This window comes from Salvelinus fontinalis, chromosome 13, assembly GCF_029448725.1.
Source record: "Salvelinus fontinalis isolate EN_2023a chromosome 13, ASM2944872v1, whole genome shotgun sequence".
Taxonomy (NCBI): Eukaryota; Metazoa; Chordata; class Actinopteri; order Salmoniformes; family Salmonidae; genus Salvelinus; species Salvelinus fontinalis.
Genome location: NC_074677.1, coordinates 10,472,465 through 10,491,937, shown reverse-complemented (window position 1 = coordinate 10,491,937; position 19,473 = coordinate 10,472,465). Strand labels below are relative to the sequence as shown.

The 19,473-nt window shown below is 41.5% G+C and overlaps 2 protein-coding genes across 6 annotated transcripts in view; both read left to right on the top strand.

Moving 5' to 3' along the window:
• ntm (neurotrimin) overlaps nt 1–19,473 on the top strand; it is a 478,802-nt gene that overhangs the window by 420,519 nt on the left and 38,810 nt on the right. For all 5 annotated transcript variants that reach the window (XM_055941634.1, XM_055941636.1, XM_055941635.1 and 2 more), the window contains one exon: nt 14,839–14,964. In XM_055941634.1, the coding sequence (XP_055797609.1) occupies nt 14,839–14,964 (126 nt within the window). The remainder of the gene's footprint in view (nt 1–14,838; nt 14,965–19,473) is intronic.
• LOC129868051 (piggyBac transposable element-derived protein 4-like) lies at nt 8,169–12,472 on the top strand. The gene is made up of 2 exons (XM_055941630.1): nt 8,169–9,728; nt 10,320–12,472. Exons 1-2 carry the CDS (start codon nt 9,556–9,558, stop codon nt 12,061–12,063), a joined length of 1,917 nt encoding a protein of 638 aa, XP_055797605.1. The 5' UTR covers nt 8,169–9,555; the 3' UTR covers nt 12,064–12,472.

The following is a 19,473-nucleotide window of genomic DNA, read 5'->3' as shown; positions in this document are numbered from 1 at the left end:
TGTTATCAGTGGTAATCCATGTTTCCGTCAGTGCCAAGAAGTCGAGGGACTGGAGGGAAGCATAGGCTGAGATGAACTCTGCCTTGTTGGCCGCAGATCGGCAGTTCCAGAGGCTGCCTGAGACCTGGAACTCCACGTGGGTCGTGCGCGCTGGGACCACCAGGTTAGAGTAGCAGCGGCCACGCGGTGTGAAGCGTTTGTATGGTCTGTGCAGAGAGGAGAGAACAGGAATAGACAGACACATAGTTGACAGGCTACAGAAGAGGCTACGCTAATGCAAAGGAGATTGGAATGACAAGTGGACTACACGTCTCGAATGTTCAGAAAGTTAAGCTTACGTTGCAAAAAATCTTATTGACTAAAATGATATAGTACTGCTGGCTGGTGAAATAGGCTAGCTAGCAGTGGCTGCGTTGTTGACTTTGTTTGAAAGTGTAGCTGGCTAGGTAACCTCTAACTGGCTAGGTAACCTCGACAATTACTCTAGACTACACAATTATCTTGGATACAAAGACGGCTATGTAGCCAGCTAAGATCAAACAAATCAAACTGTTGTACTGTAATGAAATGAAATGTAATACTACCTGTGGAGCAAAGCGGAATGCAACTACTCGCTCCAACCCGGAAGTGCGTATCGTAGAGGGAGAGGCAATAGAAGTGTTGTTTCTTGTATTATTGTCTTTTGTGTCTTTAGAGGACTGCTTCACCTTAATGTCCCCTTTCCCCCCTTTCCCTTTTCTTCTGTCCTTATTTTGTCCCACTTTGTCCCTTCTTTGTCCCTTCTTCTCTTCTGCCAACTAGACACTCCTTGTTAGCTAGCTAGCTTCTTCCAGGAATGTCCCTAGCAACTGCCTAGCAACAGGTAAACAACTTAGCTAGCTAAGAAAATGGTATAATTTTATGAAAAAATTGTTACTTTTTCAAAAGCCTTTCTTCTTTGTTTGCTGCTTGTTTGGTCTCCTATTCAGTTTGCAGTTTTCTTTTGATTTTTTTCGATGTACTTTACTCTAAAAAAAAAAAAAAAAAAACATTTAAATTTCAATATTTGTAAGAGCTCATCTTTTCAGCTGCTGCTGCTTAATTTGGAACAAATATTAAGAGCTGCTTATGGTTGATTCGTCGAAATAAGGAGATAGTTATCATGAATGTTGACGCTTACTTACTATTCGAAGTAAACCATTGATAGAGCTACAGTGCATTCGGAAAGTATTCGGACACCTGGTCTTATTCTAAAATGGATTACATAAAAAAAGGGGAAGGTTCACCTTCCAACAGGACAATGACCATAAGCACACATCCAAGACAATGCAGGAGTGGCTTAGGGATATGTCTCTGAATGTCCTCGAGTGGTCCAGCCACAACCCAGACTTGAACCCGATCGAACATCTCTGGAGACCTGAAAATAGCTTTGCAGCGACGCTCCACATCCAACCTGACAGCATTTGAGAGGATCTGCAGAGAAGAATGGGAGAAACTCTTCAATTACAGATAAGCCAAGCTTGTTGTGTCATACACAAGACTCAAGACTGTAATCGCTGCCAAAGGTGCTTCAACAAAGTATTGAGTAAAGGGTCTGAATACTTATGTAAATGTGATATTTCTGTTTTTTTTATTTTTAATACATTTGCAAACATTTCTAAAAAAACATTTATTTTTGCTTTGTCATCATGGGTATTGTGTGTAGATTGAGTAAAAAACAAAATGTGTAAAAAAGTCAAGGGGTCGGAATACTTTCCGAATTCACTGTATATTGTTTTTAACAATTATTTGAAACGCATCATCTAAATGGCTGCCGCTGGTAAAACTCCTCAGGTCATTATAACTGTAACACACAGAGGGGTAGATTATCACACAATGGAGGGGGTACAGTGGATACAAATATGAGATACCAATTTTAGATATAGTCACATTTAGGTTACACAGTTGTAGAGGGCAAGAGTCTGGTTTGTCTTTGTTACAACCGCCTCCAGTTGTGTTGTTCTCTGTTGGTGGACTTGATAATGTTGTAGAAATTCATACTGAGAGAGACTGTCATTTCTTCAAACAATCATCTTTATTTAATGAGGGATTGTTCTAAATTATTCCAGGCTATCTCTATCTCGGGTCACACAGACCACATCTTGTCTATGGAATGTCGGCTTTAGGTTTTTATCACAAAGTCATTGTCAGTTCAAGCTATCTCTAGCAAAACCCATTTCCTTGTCCATATGCCCAGACTAACTGCAGGAAGCTAGAGTGGAAACCATCCCTTTACAGAAACACAGCATTTAACAGAACATAAATGTCTTACTATTTGATAAGTATTGAATCGTTAACTATTAATATCAAACAAATCAGGTAAATACATAATTTTTCTATCACAAAAACTCTCATATCTTCAGATGATGTGCCATTTCCTACCTGGACAACACCCAAATATTTTATTTTTCCTTGTCTGACTGACAGGCAAAGTCTAGAAAATACAACCATTTGTATACGGTAGTATACCAATTTGACAGTATCAGCTGGGTTTATACTAAAGACTTTGTTACTGGCAGAGGAGATGTCACTTCCATGTTGACTTTGGTCTGTTTGATATGAGGATTTCAGTTGAATATCAGTTTCTATTAAATATTAACACATTACCTGCACAGACTAGGATCTAGGATTAGAAATTGAACGCGGGCCTCCCGAGCCGCACAGTGGTCTTTGGCACTGCATCGCAGTGCTAGCTGTGCCACTAGAGATTCTGGGTTCGAGTCCAGGCTCTGTCGCAGCCGGCCTCGACTGGGAGACCCATGGGGCGGCGCAGAATTGGCCCAGCATCGTCCGGGTTGGGGGAGGGTTTGGACGGCAGGGATGTCCTTGTCCCATTGCGCACTAGCGACTCCTATGGCGGGCCGGGTGCAGTGCACGCTGACAAGGTCGCCAGGTGCACGGTGTTTCCTCCGACACGTCGGTGCGACTGGCTTCTGGGTTATGTGGGCATTGTGTCAAGAAGTAGTGCGGCTTAGTTGGGTTGTGTATCGGAGGACGCACGGCTCTCAACCTTCGCCTCTGCCGAGTCTCATCACTGCAACTCCCGTACGGACAAGACTGTAACTACCAATTGGATACCACGAAGTTAGGGCGAAAAAGGGGTACCTTTTTTAATATTTTCTTTTTAATAAAAAAGAAATTGAACGGAGCCATGTCATATTAAACAATAAGTGCAGTCAGATTAAGTTCTACAGTGACATGACTACTCGCATTCTGTTCCTCAACTAAAGAATACTTACATCCCTAATTTGATTAACTACTACAGCACAAGTGAACCAAAACGCAAGCTGTGTTCGAATACCCATGCTAACATACTGCATACTACATACTTAATGAGTATATACTACATACTATTAGTGACCCGTTTCAGGAAACTAGGCGTATGTCATGGGTCACTACTTCACAGGAGAGCCGTTTGAACGTAAACTTTTTATTTTGATCAAAATTGTTTTTGGGGGGCAGAAATGCCTTCTGGAACATGTGAACGTTCATGTGCCTTAATAATAAACTTGTATGGCATCTGTAAATACAAATACATTTCTTAAATTACGAGCCTAGTTGGTTAAGCAACAGAAAAAAACAACCTTCCCGCTTGCCATGATTGGCCGAGATGATGAGTGGGCAGGACATGCCAAGAGATGAGTTTGGATATATAGCACGCTTCTGTCTATTTGAGCTGGTCAGTATGTGTAGTGTATTCCTGTCTTTAAAAAATGTATCACGTACTTAAACTTAACAAAAGTTAAGAGCACAGAATAACTGATGAATTTACGAATGCTCAGTACCGGTTGAATATTGGCCGGTGTCAGTAAACGTTGGCAAAAAAGTGTCATTAAATTGTTGCCAGGAGCACAATTACATTCACTAATGCTCTGGATAACATAAAAGCAGCCTAATCAGCTCTGCTAGGGTGAGGAAAATGGTCAGAGTTTGGGTGGGGGCTAAAGTTTAAGATGATTCTAATGGCATTGGTTCACACTGGCCGTGTGCAGAGGGACTTGACACAACAACGGCCCAAGCAAGTTGTTCATACAAAAGGGAAACGACACAGGACGTCTTATTTAATGGCAGGTGTTGCAGTCTGCCGTGAAGCTTTCATCCATGCATACGGGTAAGAGTCTAGCTACAGTTTCAGATATTACGTTTCTAATTTTGTCAGGAAGTTTGTTTTCATTGCAAGTTAAAGCTTACTGTTAGTTAGCTAGCTGACGTTAGATGGCTGGCTCGCTAGCTAACATTATGTTTATGATCTTTGTGTATTAATGTTATCTCAGAATGCCATTTCTCATTGTTAGTTATAGACTAATGTTAGCTAGCTAACATTGAACCAATTTGGTTAACTTTAGCTAGCTATGACAATCGGTTTGTATTGCTAGTACTCTATGGATTAGGATTATAATTCATTGTTTAGCTAGCATGTCTTAACAAAAGACCACTTCGCCAGATGGTTACATGACCCATCAAGTTAGCTAGCTATGACAATCGGTTTGACTTGCTAGTACTTTATGGATTGGGATTATGGTTTGTTGTTTATCTAGCTAGCTAACGTAAACTCACTGACTTTTGTACATCGCCTTGGTCCGTACAATTGACCTTATTTTAGCGCCCCAAAAACGTAATACTTCCAGATCAACTGTAATGTCAATACCACTGTGAAGCACAATTTCTCCCCTTTCCAACAGAATCAATTACATGACCCCCACGCTGCCCGTTTCTGCATGATTCAAGAAGGCAATGAGCCCCGTCGGGTCTTTTTAAAAATGGAGGGTGGGGAAGCGAAACTAATGCGTGATAGTGAGAAGGAGAGATGTGTGGGAAAATTGCTTTTTTTTCACTCGATCTGTCCAATTTATCACCTTATCGCCTCTAAAATGTAAATAAAACACTATAAAGAGTTTATATAATGTGTCATTACATACCTATTTGAAGGTTTGTGTCGAATTTGAATCGGGTTTTTAGGGCGGTGCTAAAGTGATCTTCAGAAGTAAACAGCGGCTTTGAGAATGATGATCGCATGCAACGATGATGCAAAGGTATCCCCCTTACCCTCGTCACTGTCCATTTCTTGTTTTTAAACGATGAGAGAAGTGCTACACCTGGTGGAGAGAGATTGTAAGACAGAAATAGTTGCTTTATGCGTGCTGTCAGTTTTAGGGTCAGTTTTATCACCTTTTCTCCAAAACTATAGAGCCATTACCATGTCGATCAACGCTTGAATAGAAACGTTGTTCACACCCCAAGTCAACACAGTCGCTACAGTCCCATTAGTTTTCTCTAACTTCATCAACAGCTATGCAGAGTATAATGCAATAATATTACCAGGATGCCACCCAGGACACAAACACTTTGGTGGAAAGCTGCTGCCATCCATGTGACAAAAGCAGCAGTGTGGCGCCTCTACAAGGAGTCGAGGACAACACTTGGTATGTAAAGCAAAAACTACATTTTTATTGACCTCCAACTTGATTGGCACTACTTTTATTGATCTCACATTATTTCTGTATTTTCCAGAGATACGTGTAGTCGTATCTCTGGAACGAGGTATCTAATGGTTAGTGGTTTCTACTGACAAGTGAGATGTACAAACTCTGGCATAAGGGGACCACAAGCGGATAAGAGGCAATCCGTAATTTCGAATTACGACGACGGACGTAGTCAATATAACCATTTTTGAAATGTACAGCGACAGAATTCAGAACATGGGCCGTTCTTAGTGTACTCCCTGTACACATCAGAACCGTAGGATAAATAAATGGGCCATATAAACAGACAATGAAAGCTCTTAGAATATTCAGGTTATAGGTGAAAATAGACCAATTTATTAGGGTGAGGCACATTGAACGCCATTTGGGTACTTGCGTGTCAAAAAATATACACGTCATATAACACTGTTTGACGCGTTAAATAAGCTTTTAATTTGACACGTCAAATAACACAATTATATTATAGAATGTTGTGTGTGCTGAATTTGCACGTGCAAGCCAAGCATCACATTTACTATCAGTAGCACTGTCAAAGCTGTACAAAAAAAGTTGCCAAACAAGCACACGCCGCGCCACAAACAATGTGTTTACAATACCACGTTGCTGAAAATAGGCCAAATTATTAGGGTGAGGCACATGGGCTACTAACAGCTTACTACAAAACATATGTAACAGTATAGCTTCCATCCTTCTCCTCGCCCCAACCTGGGCTCGAACCAGGGACCCTCTGCACAAGTCAACAACTGACACCCTCGAAGCATCGTTACATATCGCTCCACAAAGCTGCGGCCCTTGCAGAGCAAGGGGAACAACTACTTCAAGGTCTCAGAGTGAGCGACGTCACCGATTGAAACGCTATTAGTGCCCACCCCGCTAACTAGCTAGCCATTTCACACCGGTTACACTCACCCCCCTTTTGACCTCCTCCTTTTCCGCAGCAACCAGTGATCCTGGTCAACAGCCTCAATGTAACAGTTTTGCTTCCATCCCTCTCCTCACCCCTACCTGGGCTCGAACCAGGGACACTCTGCACACATCGACAACAGCCACCTTGAAGAATTGTTACCTATCGCTCCATAAAAGCCGAAAGGCCCTTGCAGAGCAAGGGGAACAACTACTTTAAGGTCTCAGAGCTAGTGACGTCACCGATTTGAAACGCTATTAGCGCGTACTAGCTAGCCATTTCACACCGGTTACACATACACTTAGTATTACATTCTTAGCTACAGTATACATTTCTCCCTTGCATATTACATAATTTATGCAGCAGTGTACAATACATTTTTGGACTCACCTTGTAAAGGTGGCGCAGCGGTCCTTTGTTGGCAAATTTTGTCATGAAACTTTGTCATAAAAGTCAAGAATTCTTTGGAACACAGCCACTCCATTGAATAGCAGGCTAACGCTAGTGGTTTCTTTGCAACACTTGCAGTTAGCCACTGATTCCTTCCAAACGACTCATTGTTGAATTTGCAATTTCCAATTTGTTGTGTAATCTTTATATACAATGGCTGATGAGCGCCGATACATTTTATATATAATTTCTCTTCATAATTTCTATTCATATGACAAGGATTAAGAAGGATTTGCCAGTAGATTGTCAACTTGATGACAACTGATGACTGCTAGCTAAGACTTTGAAAGTAAGATGTTGACATGATCAGTCCAATCAAAGCTACTGTAGATAGAACGTGATTTAATGTATTTTTATCTGTAGCCAATGACCTTGAGCTTTCTTGGATGGGCATTTCTAATATAACTCTATGGCAGAACCCAAGGGGCAAACATTTTCGAGCCCTAATCTTAGAATTGGGGATGACATACTGTCCCATGAGTGATAGAAAACTGAGCCAATCAGGCGCAACGCTCTGTATTTGATGCTGGCTAGCCGCACCACCACAGAAAGCACTGAGCTAGGCTGAAACACCTGCATTTTGGAGCTGCCTTACTCAAGGAAGCAAAAAATAGACCATATTTGTATGCGGCTCCATTAACTCAATGACATTTTAGTTTTTTGCATTGTTTGCAAACTGATATGTGACACGTATTAATGCCAAAAAAACAAGCAAAACAGGCAAGACCCCCCCCCCCAAAATTATACTTACTTTTTACCTTAGTGTGATGCTCAAAACCCCCACCTGACATGGATGATGGGTCGCCACTGCTCCTAACACACACGCCATTAGACCATCACGAGCACATTAGAGTCTGCTGCCTATATACATTGACTTGAAATCTCTGGCCACTTTAATAAATTGAACACTAGTCACTTTAACAATGTTTACATATTTTGCACTACAGGAAACGTATGATCTCTGTAATTGCAAACAAAGGTTTCTGTACCAAATATTAAGTTCTGCTTTTCTGATGTATCAAATACTTATGTCATGCAATAAAATGCTAATTAATTACTTAAAAATCATACAATGTGATTTTCTGGATTTTTGTTTTAGATTCCGTCTCTCACAGTTGAAGTGTACCTATGATAAAAATGACAGACCTCTACATGCTTTGTAAGTAGGAAAAGCTGCAAAATCGGCAGTGTATCAAATACTTGTTCTCCCCACTGTATATACTGTATTCTATTCTATGTACTGTATCTTAGTCTATGCCACTCTGACATTGCTCGTCCATATATTTATATATTCTTAATTCCATTTCTTTACTTTGATTTGTGTGTATTGGGTACATGTTGTGAAATTGTTAGATATTACTTGTTAGATATTACTGCACTGTCGGAGCTAGAAACACAAGCATTTTGTTACACCCGCAATAACATTTGCTAAACACGTGTACGTGACCAATAGAATTTGATTTGATACGCTGCTGCTACAATTGTTTTTTATCCTGCTGCTCAGCCATTTTACCGCTGATTGTATGCATTTAACTAACGCATATATCACTGATATTGTTCTTGTACATACTGTATATTTTATTGATATTGACACTATTTCTGATATTGCTACTATGCAAGTAACCATGTGGCTGTACTGTTTACACCTTCTGTAGAGACCCATCCACTTGGCAAGATGTGTCTGGGGGTTATAGCATTTATTTCACATGACCCATCAATTTAGACAAGTGTGTCTGGGTAAGCGTCATCTAATATTTATAAAATATGTTTATCTGGACTTTTTAATCCACTCACTGTTTAGCACATGACCTCACGTGAATCTTTAAAAAAATGGGTGGGGTTGGCTTAAACCTGTCTAGGATGAGCGTGCCGCTAGCGGGACGTTTGACAAGAAAAAAAAAAAAAATGGCGGAATGTCATAATTATAAATATTTAGCTTCAATTAAATCAGAAGTGTTATACACAATATCAAATCTATACCTCTTGTTAATCTTGCCAATATGTCCGATTTCGAAAAGCTTCACTACAAAAGCGATTATCGATCAGTAAACAACACATTAGGTACAGTTACAACAAAGTACATTAGTCACAAAAGTCAGAAATAGCAATGCAAAGCATCAATTACCTTAGGAAATTTTCTTATTTTGGCAATCCTAAAGGTCACGACGAAACAATCAAGTGGCTTTTTGATCGATATAATCCATTTTTATAGCCTAAAACGAAACATTTTGTGAACGGCTTGTGTGGAAAATTCAGCGTCCATCAACTTTGGACGTAACATTCATTGTAATTACTCACTCTAAAGGGACGTTTATCAAGTCAAGTTCGGTTTCATTAGAATCCTCTGTTTGTTAGTAATACAACCAAACTTCGTGGTTCTTTTTCCGGGACATATTGACCGAAGAAATTCGATCTGAACACACCTACCAGCTACGTCATTACGCGCCAATCGATTGGCCTGTTCTTCGTTGATTGACTGTATCTCGGTCCAATGACCACTGATCTTTTTGAAATCTAGCTGGATAGATAGCCAATGAGCAGAGGTAAATAGGGATATCAAATGGTTCTACCCGGAAATAATAGGCATCTTTGTAAAGCCATGCGTGTACGCAGCTATTCCCCATTGAAAATCAGAAAGTAAGGAGCTTGCCGTTTTACGCGCCGCGAAAGTTTGTTTTGGAGCATTTTCAAGGATCAATTATGGCAAATAAATCAGCCAAATCAAAGACCAAGACGAAGTACACAGATGTGCAAGATATAATTAGTGAAATTGACCGTGAAAATGAACATCTAATTGATTCCAGCGAGGTTGAATCCGTTGATTCCGAATTCGAAGACATGTTTCTACACGGTGAAGACCCAGTTTTGGATCGGTGAGTAACGTTGTTTGGAATTAGTAATATCATATATAATTCATTTGAGTTGTTTGAGATGTTTGTATTTTATTTGCCTTATATAAAAATATGACTAGGACATGAAATATAAAGGCACATTGTGTATTTCTAATAGGTGCTAATTACACACACACATACTGCAATAGCCAAAAGCTCACCATGGTCACAAATTGTGTATTTCTAATAGGTGCTAATTACACACACACATACTGCAATAGGCAAAAGCTCACCATGGTCACAAAATTGTGTATTTCTAATAGGTGCTAATTACACACACACATACTGCAATAGCCAAAAGCTCACCATGGTCACAAATTGTGTATTTCTAATAGGTGCTAATTACACACACACATACTGCAATAGGCAAAAGCTCACCATGGTCACAAAATTGTGTATTTCTAATAGGTGCTAATTACACACACACATACTGCAATAGCCAAAAGCTCACCATGGTCACAAATTGTGTATTTCTAATAGGTGCTAATTACACACACACATACTGCAATAGGCAAAAGCTCACCATGGTCACAAATTGTGTATTTCTAATAGGTGTCTGTCTTTATTTCACAGTCGCAGCGATTCTGATTGGGAGCCAAGCTGCAAATCCCCCACTGAAGCTGGTCCATCCAGCTGGACCCCTGCTGTATCCGGCACCACACCTACTCCCGCCCGGCCATCAAGGGGTGGTAAGCCGGCGGCAAGGAAGCGGAGGAAGGGCAGCGTGGAACCGTCCAGCGTGGAACCTGCCAGAGCGGAGGAGGACCGTTGGCACACTGTTCTTGAGGAGGATGTGGCCCCACCAACTCCACTTTTCCGCCCAAAACGCCCAGTAGGCCCTCAATTGGACCTGACTTCCAAATACACCCCCATGCAACTTTTCCAGTTGTTCTTCACCTCGGCAGTTCTTGATACCCTGGTGATGAACACTAATAAATATGGGGCTAAGAAGCAGGAGAAATGGAAGGACATTTCCATTTCAGAACTGTTTTGCTACCTGTCCATGGTCATTTACATGGGGGTGGTGAAGCTGAAGAACCTCAAACACTACTGGAAAACTGCACCACTCTATCAACTGCCTTTCCCCTCAACGGTCATGTCTTGTACTAGGTTTCTGACAATTTCACGGGCACTTCACATTAGTGACCCAGAGGTTGATAAGGACAACGAGGCGAAACGAGGCACAGCAGGGTTTGATAAGCTCTGCAAGATCAAACCTCTCTACCACGATATCGTTGAGGCATGCAAGACATATTTTCAGCCCGCCCAGAACCTTTCCATAGATGAGAGAGTGGTAGCCTCAAAGGCCAGAATTGGCCTAAAACAGTACATGCGCAACAAACCCACAAAATGGGGTTACAAGCTGTTTGTTTTGGCCGATTCTGCGTGTGCATACACGTGCAATTTTTTTGTCTATGAGGGGAAGAACACTTGTGCGAGCGGTAAGGGACTCAGTTATGATTCTGTGATGCAGTTATTAGATTTCCAGCTGCTGGGGAAGGGCTACAAACTATTTGTAGACAACTTCTACACAAGCCCTACCCTGTTCACAGACCTGAGGAAGCTGGAGATGTGGGCCTGTGGCACCATTCGGACCAACCGAGTGGGTTTTCCAAAAACCAGGGTAAATGACATGCCTAAGCGGGCTGAGCGGGGTACCATGAGATGGATCCGTGAAGATGGCCTGCTGTTTGTGAAGTGGATGGACACTCGCGAAGTGGTGATGTGTTCCACTATTCACAAGTCGTTCGGTGGGGATCACGTTGTTCGCCGTTTGAAAGGTCCTACAGGTGCTTGGACTGCCAGAAATGTCCCCATTCCAGATGCTGTGAGGGATTACAACAAGAGCATGGGGGGTGTAGACCTATCCGATGCACTGATAGGATATTATAACGTCCTTCATAAAACCATGAAGTGGTACAAAACACTATTCTATCATTTCATTGACATTGCTGTGGTGAATTCCTTCATCCTCCAGAAGGAAATGGCCAAGAGCTGTGGACAGCCCCCCATCTCACAACTAGCCTTCAGGGAGCAGCTCATCCAGGAGCTTGCTAACTACAGCAAGAACACTGTAGCACCTTCTGTCCCCTCTACCTCTGTCCCTTCTGCTCCAACCAGCGGCACGCACATGCTGAATTTCATCATTGCAGGCAGGGATGTGCCTCAGGGGAAAAGGGGCACAGTAGGGCGGCTTCGTTGTGCCCTGTGCCACAAGAAGTCCCCTGTCACCTGCAACACCTGTGCTGTGACCCTCTGTTTCACACCAGAGAGAAACTGCTATGGGATATGGCATCAGGAGCGCAACATTGTGTAGAGGACAGAGTCTTCACATGATTGAACATTTGAAGTGTAAATAGTTCCCCTTGTTTTTTTTTTGTTTTTTTTAAATATTCATTTTTTTCCTTGAATTTTTCAAATATATATTTTTGGGGGTATGTTACAATAATTGTTTTGTATTTTGTATATAGGTTTTGTATCATTGTATCATTGTACCAATTCGGCCACTTGGGTACATTTGGGAAACTTGTGAGGGACACCTGGTTGACCTCATGCTCAATGGCATGTACCTCACTCATTCCTGAATGTATCCATCTGAAATGTTGGTAAAATACTGTTGCCTACATATGTTCTCATTTGAAATGATCCCCAGTATCATAACTGAATGTTTGGCCTTTCTTGTTGATTTTTAAAGATGCAACATCAGTAAAAGAACAAAAAACGTCTGTTGATTTCCTTGTATTTTCTTCTACCAGATCTATTGTGTTATATTCTCCTACATTCAATTCACATTTACACAAACTTCAGAATGTTTCCTTTCAAATGATACCAAGAATATGCATATCCTTCCTTCTAGGCCTGAGCTGCAAGCAGTTAGATTAGGGTATGTTTTCAGGCGGAAATTGAGAAAAAGGGGAGTCATCCCCAACAGGAGTGTGAACAATGCTGAATGGGTGTAGACAAAGGAGAGCTCTCCAGTAGGTACCAAACTATTCAAAGACCATTTTCTCAAAAGTCAGTTTACAAGTTTATCAACTTTCAAAGCAGAATTACTTTCCCATTGTTCCTAAAAAAAAATGCAGTGTACTATATACAATTTTGTAGCTCAGAGTCTCTACTTTTATCCATTGTAAAAAACACATTTTCAAATGTTGCTACAGTACATAAGACTGATTTCAACTGTGGATGACCCTGTCCTTCATCCTCTCTTTGGGTATACAGTATGTGTTGGTGTTTGTCTAGGGGGGAGGGGGGACTCAGTGAAGAGTCACCAACGCTTTAGACATTCGTCTGGCTTGTCGACTAAAGCGGCAGGTGTCCGGGTGACATTTGACACGCATTTAGTTCTCAAATTGCCATTACATTCTAAATGGGGTTTCAGCATTTTAGGGAGTGGCACGTGCTTACACAGTGTAATTCATTCTATTCCCAATGGCCCCCTAAATAATATGATTATGTGTTACATGTATATTTGAGCTGACTGTTTCCTTTTCGTGTTCTGCAAGGGTTCCACAAAGACAAGGATTAGGCCTTGCACTGCACTCTTCTCAAATAGTATTCAAAGGCAATCAATACATCAGCCACAAGGTGAATTGTCTCGTTTGCATTTTTCGGATACTGAACAGAAAACCAATTACACAAGGATCCTCTCGAAATGAATTCATTTTTTACTTGTCTTCTTGGAAATAGAAATCCTTGAAAGTTAAAAAGGAAGAAAGACAGAGGAAACAAAACGTGTCCGTTGATGTTAAAACATGAGGACACCTCTCTTTGGTTTGGCAGACATTTGCTGGAGAGATGAAAAGCGTCACACGTGGGGGACATTCTATTTGGTAGTCCGACATGATACTTCCTCAAAGAAAGATGTGGAACATACTTATGCCTTGTCCACGCACAGTGCCTCATTTCAATGTAGCTTACAATATCACTATATTTCCATGTCTTATTCAAATGCAGTTGTGCCGGATGTACAGTATAAGGAAGTATGCCTAGTGGCAGTGAAAAGCACTGTATTGGACAATGTTCATGGCTAATTCACTTATGATTTGCAGCTGGTGGCAGGTCCAGAGGGACATAGAAGTGGAGGAAATTGTAAGGCTTGCTTCTTTTCAGAACATCCCTCAACATCCCTCTAGCTCGCTGCTCAACATGCTCCCTTTCACACTTTGACCGTTTTTAGGTTAAGGGTTTTTCCTGGTGCTTCTGCTTTTCGAAAATCTTTTCATTTGAAAGACTGGTTTCCGAGTCTTTATAGGTTAGAATTTCAGTGCTTCTGAGTGGAGAGCAGGTGCAAAGTAAAAGCTGAGATATGTGTGTTCTTGTAAGACACTCCTGATAGTTGCTGGCTGTTTCTCGTTGCTTTGGATCTGCATTCAGCAACCATCAAGGTCATGCTTTTCTGAGACGTATCTTCAGATCACAGCTGTGGTTTGCAGCAATGGTTTGCTGTGTCTGTGCCAAGTACTATTTTGTGTGTAAAAGCACATATTTATGATGTGTAGAAATTGTTTCATTAACCATAGTAATATTAAGTGTACTTGTTTCTTTCTTCTTACCCCTCAACTTGAGTAGGCCTGGTTCTAGCTGAACTTTTCTGACTGTAATGATGGTGAGCAGTCGAAGATGGCCCTTAGTTGCACCCATGGCCCAAACAGCAAACTGAGGTCTATTTAATACACTATCTTCCTTCAAGGTGGAATAACTCCTGTGACACAGTCACATTTTGATTGAGGTTGTGGTTGAATTGCTCTGGCCTTTGTTCAGTCCACTGTACCAGCAGTGAATGCCTTTAAGGGTAAACAGTAATGTCAGGAAAGGTTATCTTTTTCTGTGCGTTCCTTCACTTTACAGAGGCTTGCTTATAGGTTATAGGAAATGCTCTGATGTAGTTCTCAGCACTAGCTTGATATGAGATTCAAAGGAATGCGTTCCTCGCACCTGTCATATTTACAGTATTTTATATTTCAATAGTATTGTCATCGTTATCTTTAAATCCAAATTCTGAGTAACAAAGTTACTATAATACTTTTTGGTTAAAATGCTCAAACAGAAACAAATAGGAAATGAGTGTAATTTTCTCTGTGTTTTGCAGTGCCCCCCACAATCATCAACCTGTCGAAGGTCATCGTGGTCAACGAAGGCTCCAACGTCACGCTGATGTGCCAAGCCAGTGGCAAACCAGAACCCTCGTTTACCTGGAAACTGCTCTCTCCCTCAGGTAAGACCCCAGTCTCTCTGTGCATTCAAATAGTCATCAATAAAATACAATTGTGTTCGTTGTCCGTAGCTTATGCCTGCCCATACCATAACCCCACCACTTAACAACGTTCGCATCAGCAAACCGCTCGCACATACAACGCCATACACACTGTCTGTCTGCCATCTCCCCAGTACAGTTGAAACCAGGATTCATCCATGAAGAGCACACTACTCCAGCGTGCCAGTGGCAATCGTAGGTGAGCATTTGTAAACTGAAGTCGGTTTTTACCCGAACTGCAGTCACATAAAGACCCTGGTGTGGACAAGTAGCACGCAAATGAGCTTTCCTGAGAAGGTTTCTGACAGTTTGTGCATAAATTATTATTATTTGGTTGTGCAAACCCACAGTTTCATCAGCTGTCCGGGTGGCTGGTCTCAGACAATCCCGCAGGTGAAGAAGCCGGATGTAGAGATCCTGGGCTGGTGTGGTTACACGTGGTCTGCGGTTGTGAGGCCGTTTGGACGTATGGCCAAATTCTCTAAAACAATGTTGGAGGCGGCTTTTGGTAGAGAAATTAACATTCAATTCTCTGGTAACAGCTCTGGTGGACATTTCTGCAGTCAGCATGTCAATTGCACACTCCCTCAAAACTTGAGATATCTGTAGTATTGTGTTGTGTGACAAAACTGCACATTTTATAGTGGCCTTTCATTGTCGCCAGCACAAGGTGCACCTGTGTAATGATCATGTTGTTTAATCAGCTTCTTGATATGCCACACCTGTCAGGTGGATGGATTATCTTGGCAATCTTTCTCAATAACAGAGATGTAAACAAATGTGTGCACAACATTTGAGAGAAATAAGCTTTATGTGCTATGGAAAATGTCTGGGACCTTTTATCTATCTCTCTAGCTCTATCTTTCTCACACTCTTTCTCTCATTCCCCAGCTCTCTCTCTCGTTCTCTCTCACTCTCTCTTCCCCCCCAATCTGTCACCTTGACTTTAGGTTAAGTGGTGGGGTTACATCAATGATGTCGCTCTTGCTGCTGGTGATTCTCTGATCCATCTCTACGCAGACGACACTATTCTGTATACTTCTGGCCCTTCTTTTGACACTGTGTTAACAACCCTCCAGGCGAGCTTCAATGCCATACAACTCTCCTTCCGTGGCCTCCATTTGCTCTTAAATACAAGTAAAACTAAATGCATGCTCTTCAACCGATCGCTGCCTGCACCTGCCCGCCTGTCCAACATCACTACTCTGGACGGCTCTGACTTAGAATATGTGGACAACTACAAATACCTAGGTGTCTGGTTAGACTGTAAACTCTCCTTCCAGACTCACATCAAACATCTCCAATCCAAAGTTAAATCTAGAATTGGCTTCCTATTCCGCAACAAAGCATCCTTCACTCATGCTGCCAAACATACCCTTGTAAAACTGACCATCCTACCAATCCTCGACTTCGGTGATGTCATTTACAAAATAGCCTCCAAAACCCTACTCAATAAATTGGATGCAGTCTATCACAGTGCCATCCGTTTTGTCACCAAAGCCCCATATACTACCCACCACTGCGACCTGTACACTCTCGTTGGCTGGCCCTCGCTTCATACTCGTCGTCAAACCCACTGGCTCCAGGTCATCTACAAGACCCTGCTAGGTAAAGTCCCCCCTTATCTCAGCTCGCTGGTCACCATAGCAGCACCTACCTGTAGCACGCGCTCCAGCAGGTATATCTCTCTGGTCACCCCCAAAACCAATTCTTCCTTTGGCCGCCTCTCCTTCCAGTTCTCTGCTGCCAATGACTGGAACGAACTACAAAAATCTCTGAAACTGGAAACACTTATCTCCCTCACTAGCTTTAAGCACCAGCTGTCAGAGCAGCTCATATATTACTGCACCTGTACATAGCCCATCTATAATTTAGCCCAAACAACTACCTCTTTACCTACTGTATTTATTTATTTATTTATTTTGCTCCTTTGCACCCCATTATTTCTATCTCTACTATCTCTACTTTTTTTCTTTTTTTATACTTGCTATATTGTTTTTACTTCGCCAGCATGGCCTTTTTATATTTTTATTTATTTATATATATATTTTGTTTGCCTTCACCTCCCTTATCTCACCTCACTTGCTCATATTGTATATAGACTTATTTTTCACTGTATTATTGACTGTATGTTTGTTTTACTCCATGTGTAACTATGTGTTGTTGTATGTGTCGAACTGCTTTGCTTTATCTTGGCCAGGTCGCAATTGTAAATGAGAACGTGTTCTCAATTTGCCTACCTGGTTAAATAAAGGTGAAAAAAAAAAGAAAAAAAAAAAGGTAGCCCCAATGACACTAGGTGAACTGTATCCTTTTCCTTTCTAAGTAGCTCATTATCTGTCTACTACCTTTCCCTCATCACCATTAACCACTAATGATATGTATAGAAATAAATTGCTGTCAATGCATTTGGGATAATTAATTAGGTTAATTGGAAAGATGTAAATGTTTTGGAGGCGAGTGACTGAATACATTTCAGTATGAAGCGCCGTTGCAAAGACAAACGTGCCACAGTTGGGGATGTCTGAGTATATGTTCACCGAGTGGATTTGGAGAACTGTGCTCACACATACCGCTATCTCATCAAGAGGAAGGAAAACCACATGTTTGTCTGCCTGTCTCCCTATCTATATTTATATGCTTCACTTAATCAGGCAAGATGATGCTTGCATTTGTAATGAGCTACATTTCACGTGGAGACAATTGTGTGACAGTTTCCTCCCCTCTCTCTCCTTTTGTGTCGCTACAAGGATTGCGGAATTGAAATGTTAATAGGACAAGGATGTGACTGGCCCTGTATTTTAAGAGATAAGTGAGGAACTGCTTTGATGGGTCTCCATTTGCCACACACAGCGAGTGTATTCAGAGGAGCCATAATTGCAGCCCGGGTGGCTAAAAAAGAGCCACTGTCACTTGTTGCCCCAGTACCCCCTGAATACATTGAAGGCATATGAACATTTACGCAATTAAAGCCTCCTTCGGTGTCAGCATGTATAGAATGGAGAAAGTGCTGAAACAAGCCTTTTGTCTGTGAGTTTTGTCATTTGGTAGGCAGAGGTTGATGTGCATGCAGCCTGTTAGAGGGGTGAGTATGGAGGTATATATAGCTCATTTGAACCCTTTACGGTTGTCATCTCAGAGACAGGTTTTATGTATCTGTGGTTGTTGGATGGAATTTTGAAAACATTTTGGTTATTTGATTTGGCAACCCCGTTCCCATAAGTTCCACACTGGGTATAGGTCTTCTCTACTGTATGCAGTAGCTACACTATATATACAGTGGGGCAAAAAAGTATTTAGTCAGCCACCAATTGTGCAAGTTCTCCCACTTAAAAAGATGAGAGGCCTGTAATTTTCATCATAGGTACACTTCAACATTTCCTAAAAAAAATCCAGAAAATCATATTGTAGGATTTTTAATGAATTTATTTGCAAATTATGGTGGAAAATAAGTATTTAGTCAATAACAAAAGTTTCTCAATACTTTGTTATATACCCTTTGTTGGCAATGACAGAGGTCAAACTTTTTCTGTAAGTCTTTACAAGGTTTTCACACACTGTTACGGGTATTTTGGCACATTCCTCCATGCAGATCTCCTCTAGAGCAGTGATGTTTTGGGGCTGTTGCAGGGCAACACGGACTTTCAACTCCCTCCAAAGATTTTCTATGGGGTTGAGATCTGGAGACTGGCTAGGCCACTCCAGGACCTTGAAATGCTTCTTACGAAGCCACTCCTTCGTTTGGGATCATTGTCATGCTGAAAGACTCAGCCACGTTTCATCTTCAATGCCCTTGCTGATGGTAGGCTTTGTTACTTTGGTCCCAGCTCTCTGCTGGTCATTCACTAGGTCCCCCCGTGTGGTTCTGGGATTTTTGCTCACCGTTCTTGTGATCATTTTGACCCCACAGGGTGAGATCTTGCGTGGAGCCCCAGATCGAGGGAGATTATCAGTGGTCTTGTATGTCTTCCATTTCCTAATAATTGCTCCCACAGTTGATTTCTTCAAACCAAGCTGCTTACCTATTGCAGATTGTCTTCCCAGCCTGGTGCAGGTCTACAATTTTGTTTCTGGTGTCCTTTGACAGCTCTTTGGTCTAGGCCATAGTGGAGTTTGGAGTGTGACTGTTTGAGGTTGTGGACCCGTGTATTTTATACTGATAACAAGTTCAAACAGGTGCCATTAATACAGGTAATGAGTGGAGAACAGAGGAGCCTCTTAAAGAAGAAGTTACAGATCTGTGAGAGCCAGAAATCTAGCTTGTTTGTTATTGACCAAATACTTATTTTCCACCATAATTTGCAAATAAATTCATTAAAAATCCTACAATGTGATTTTCTGGATTTCTTTTTCTCATTTTGTCTGTCATAGTTGAAGTGTACCTATGATGAAAATTACAGGCCTCTCATCTTTTTAACTGGGAGAACTTGCACAATTTGTGGCTGACTAAATACTTTTTTGCCCCACTGT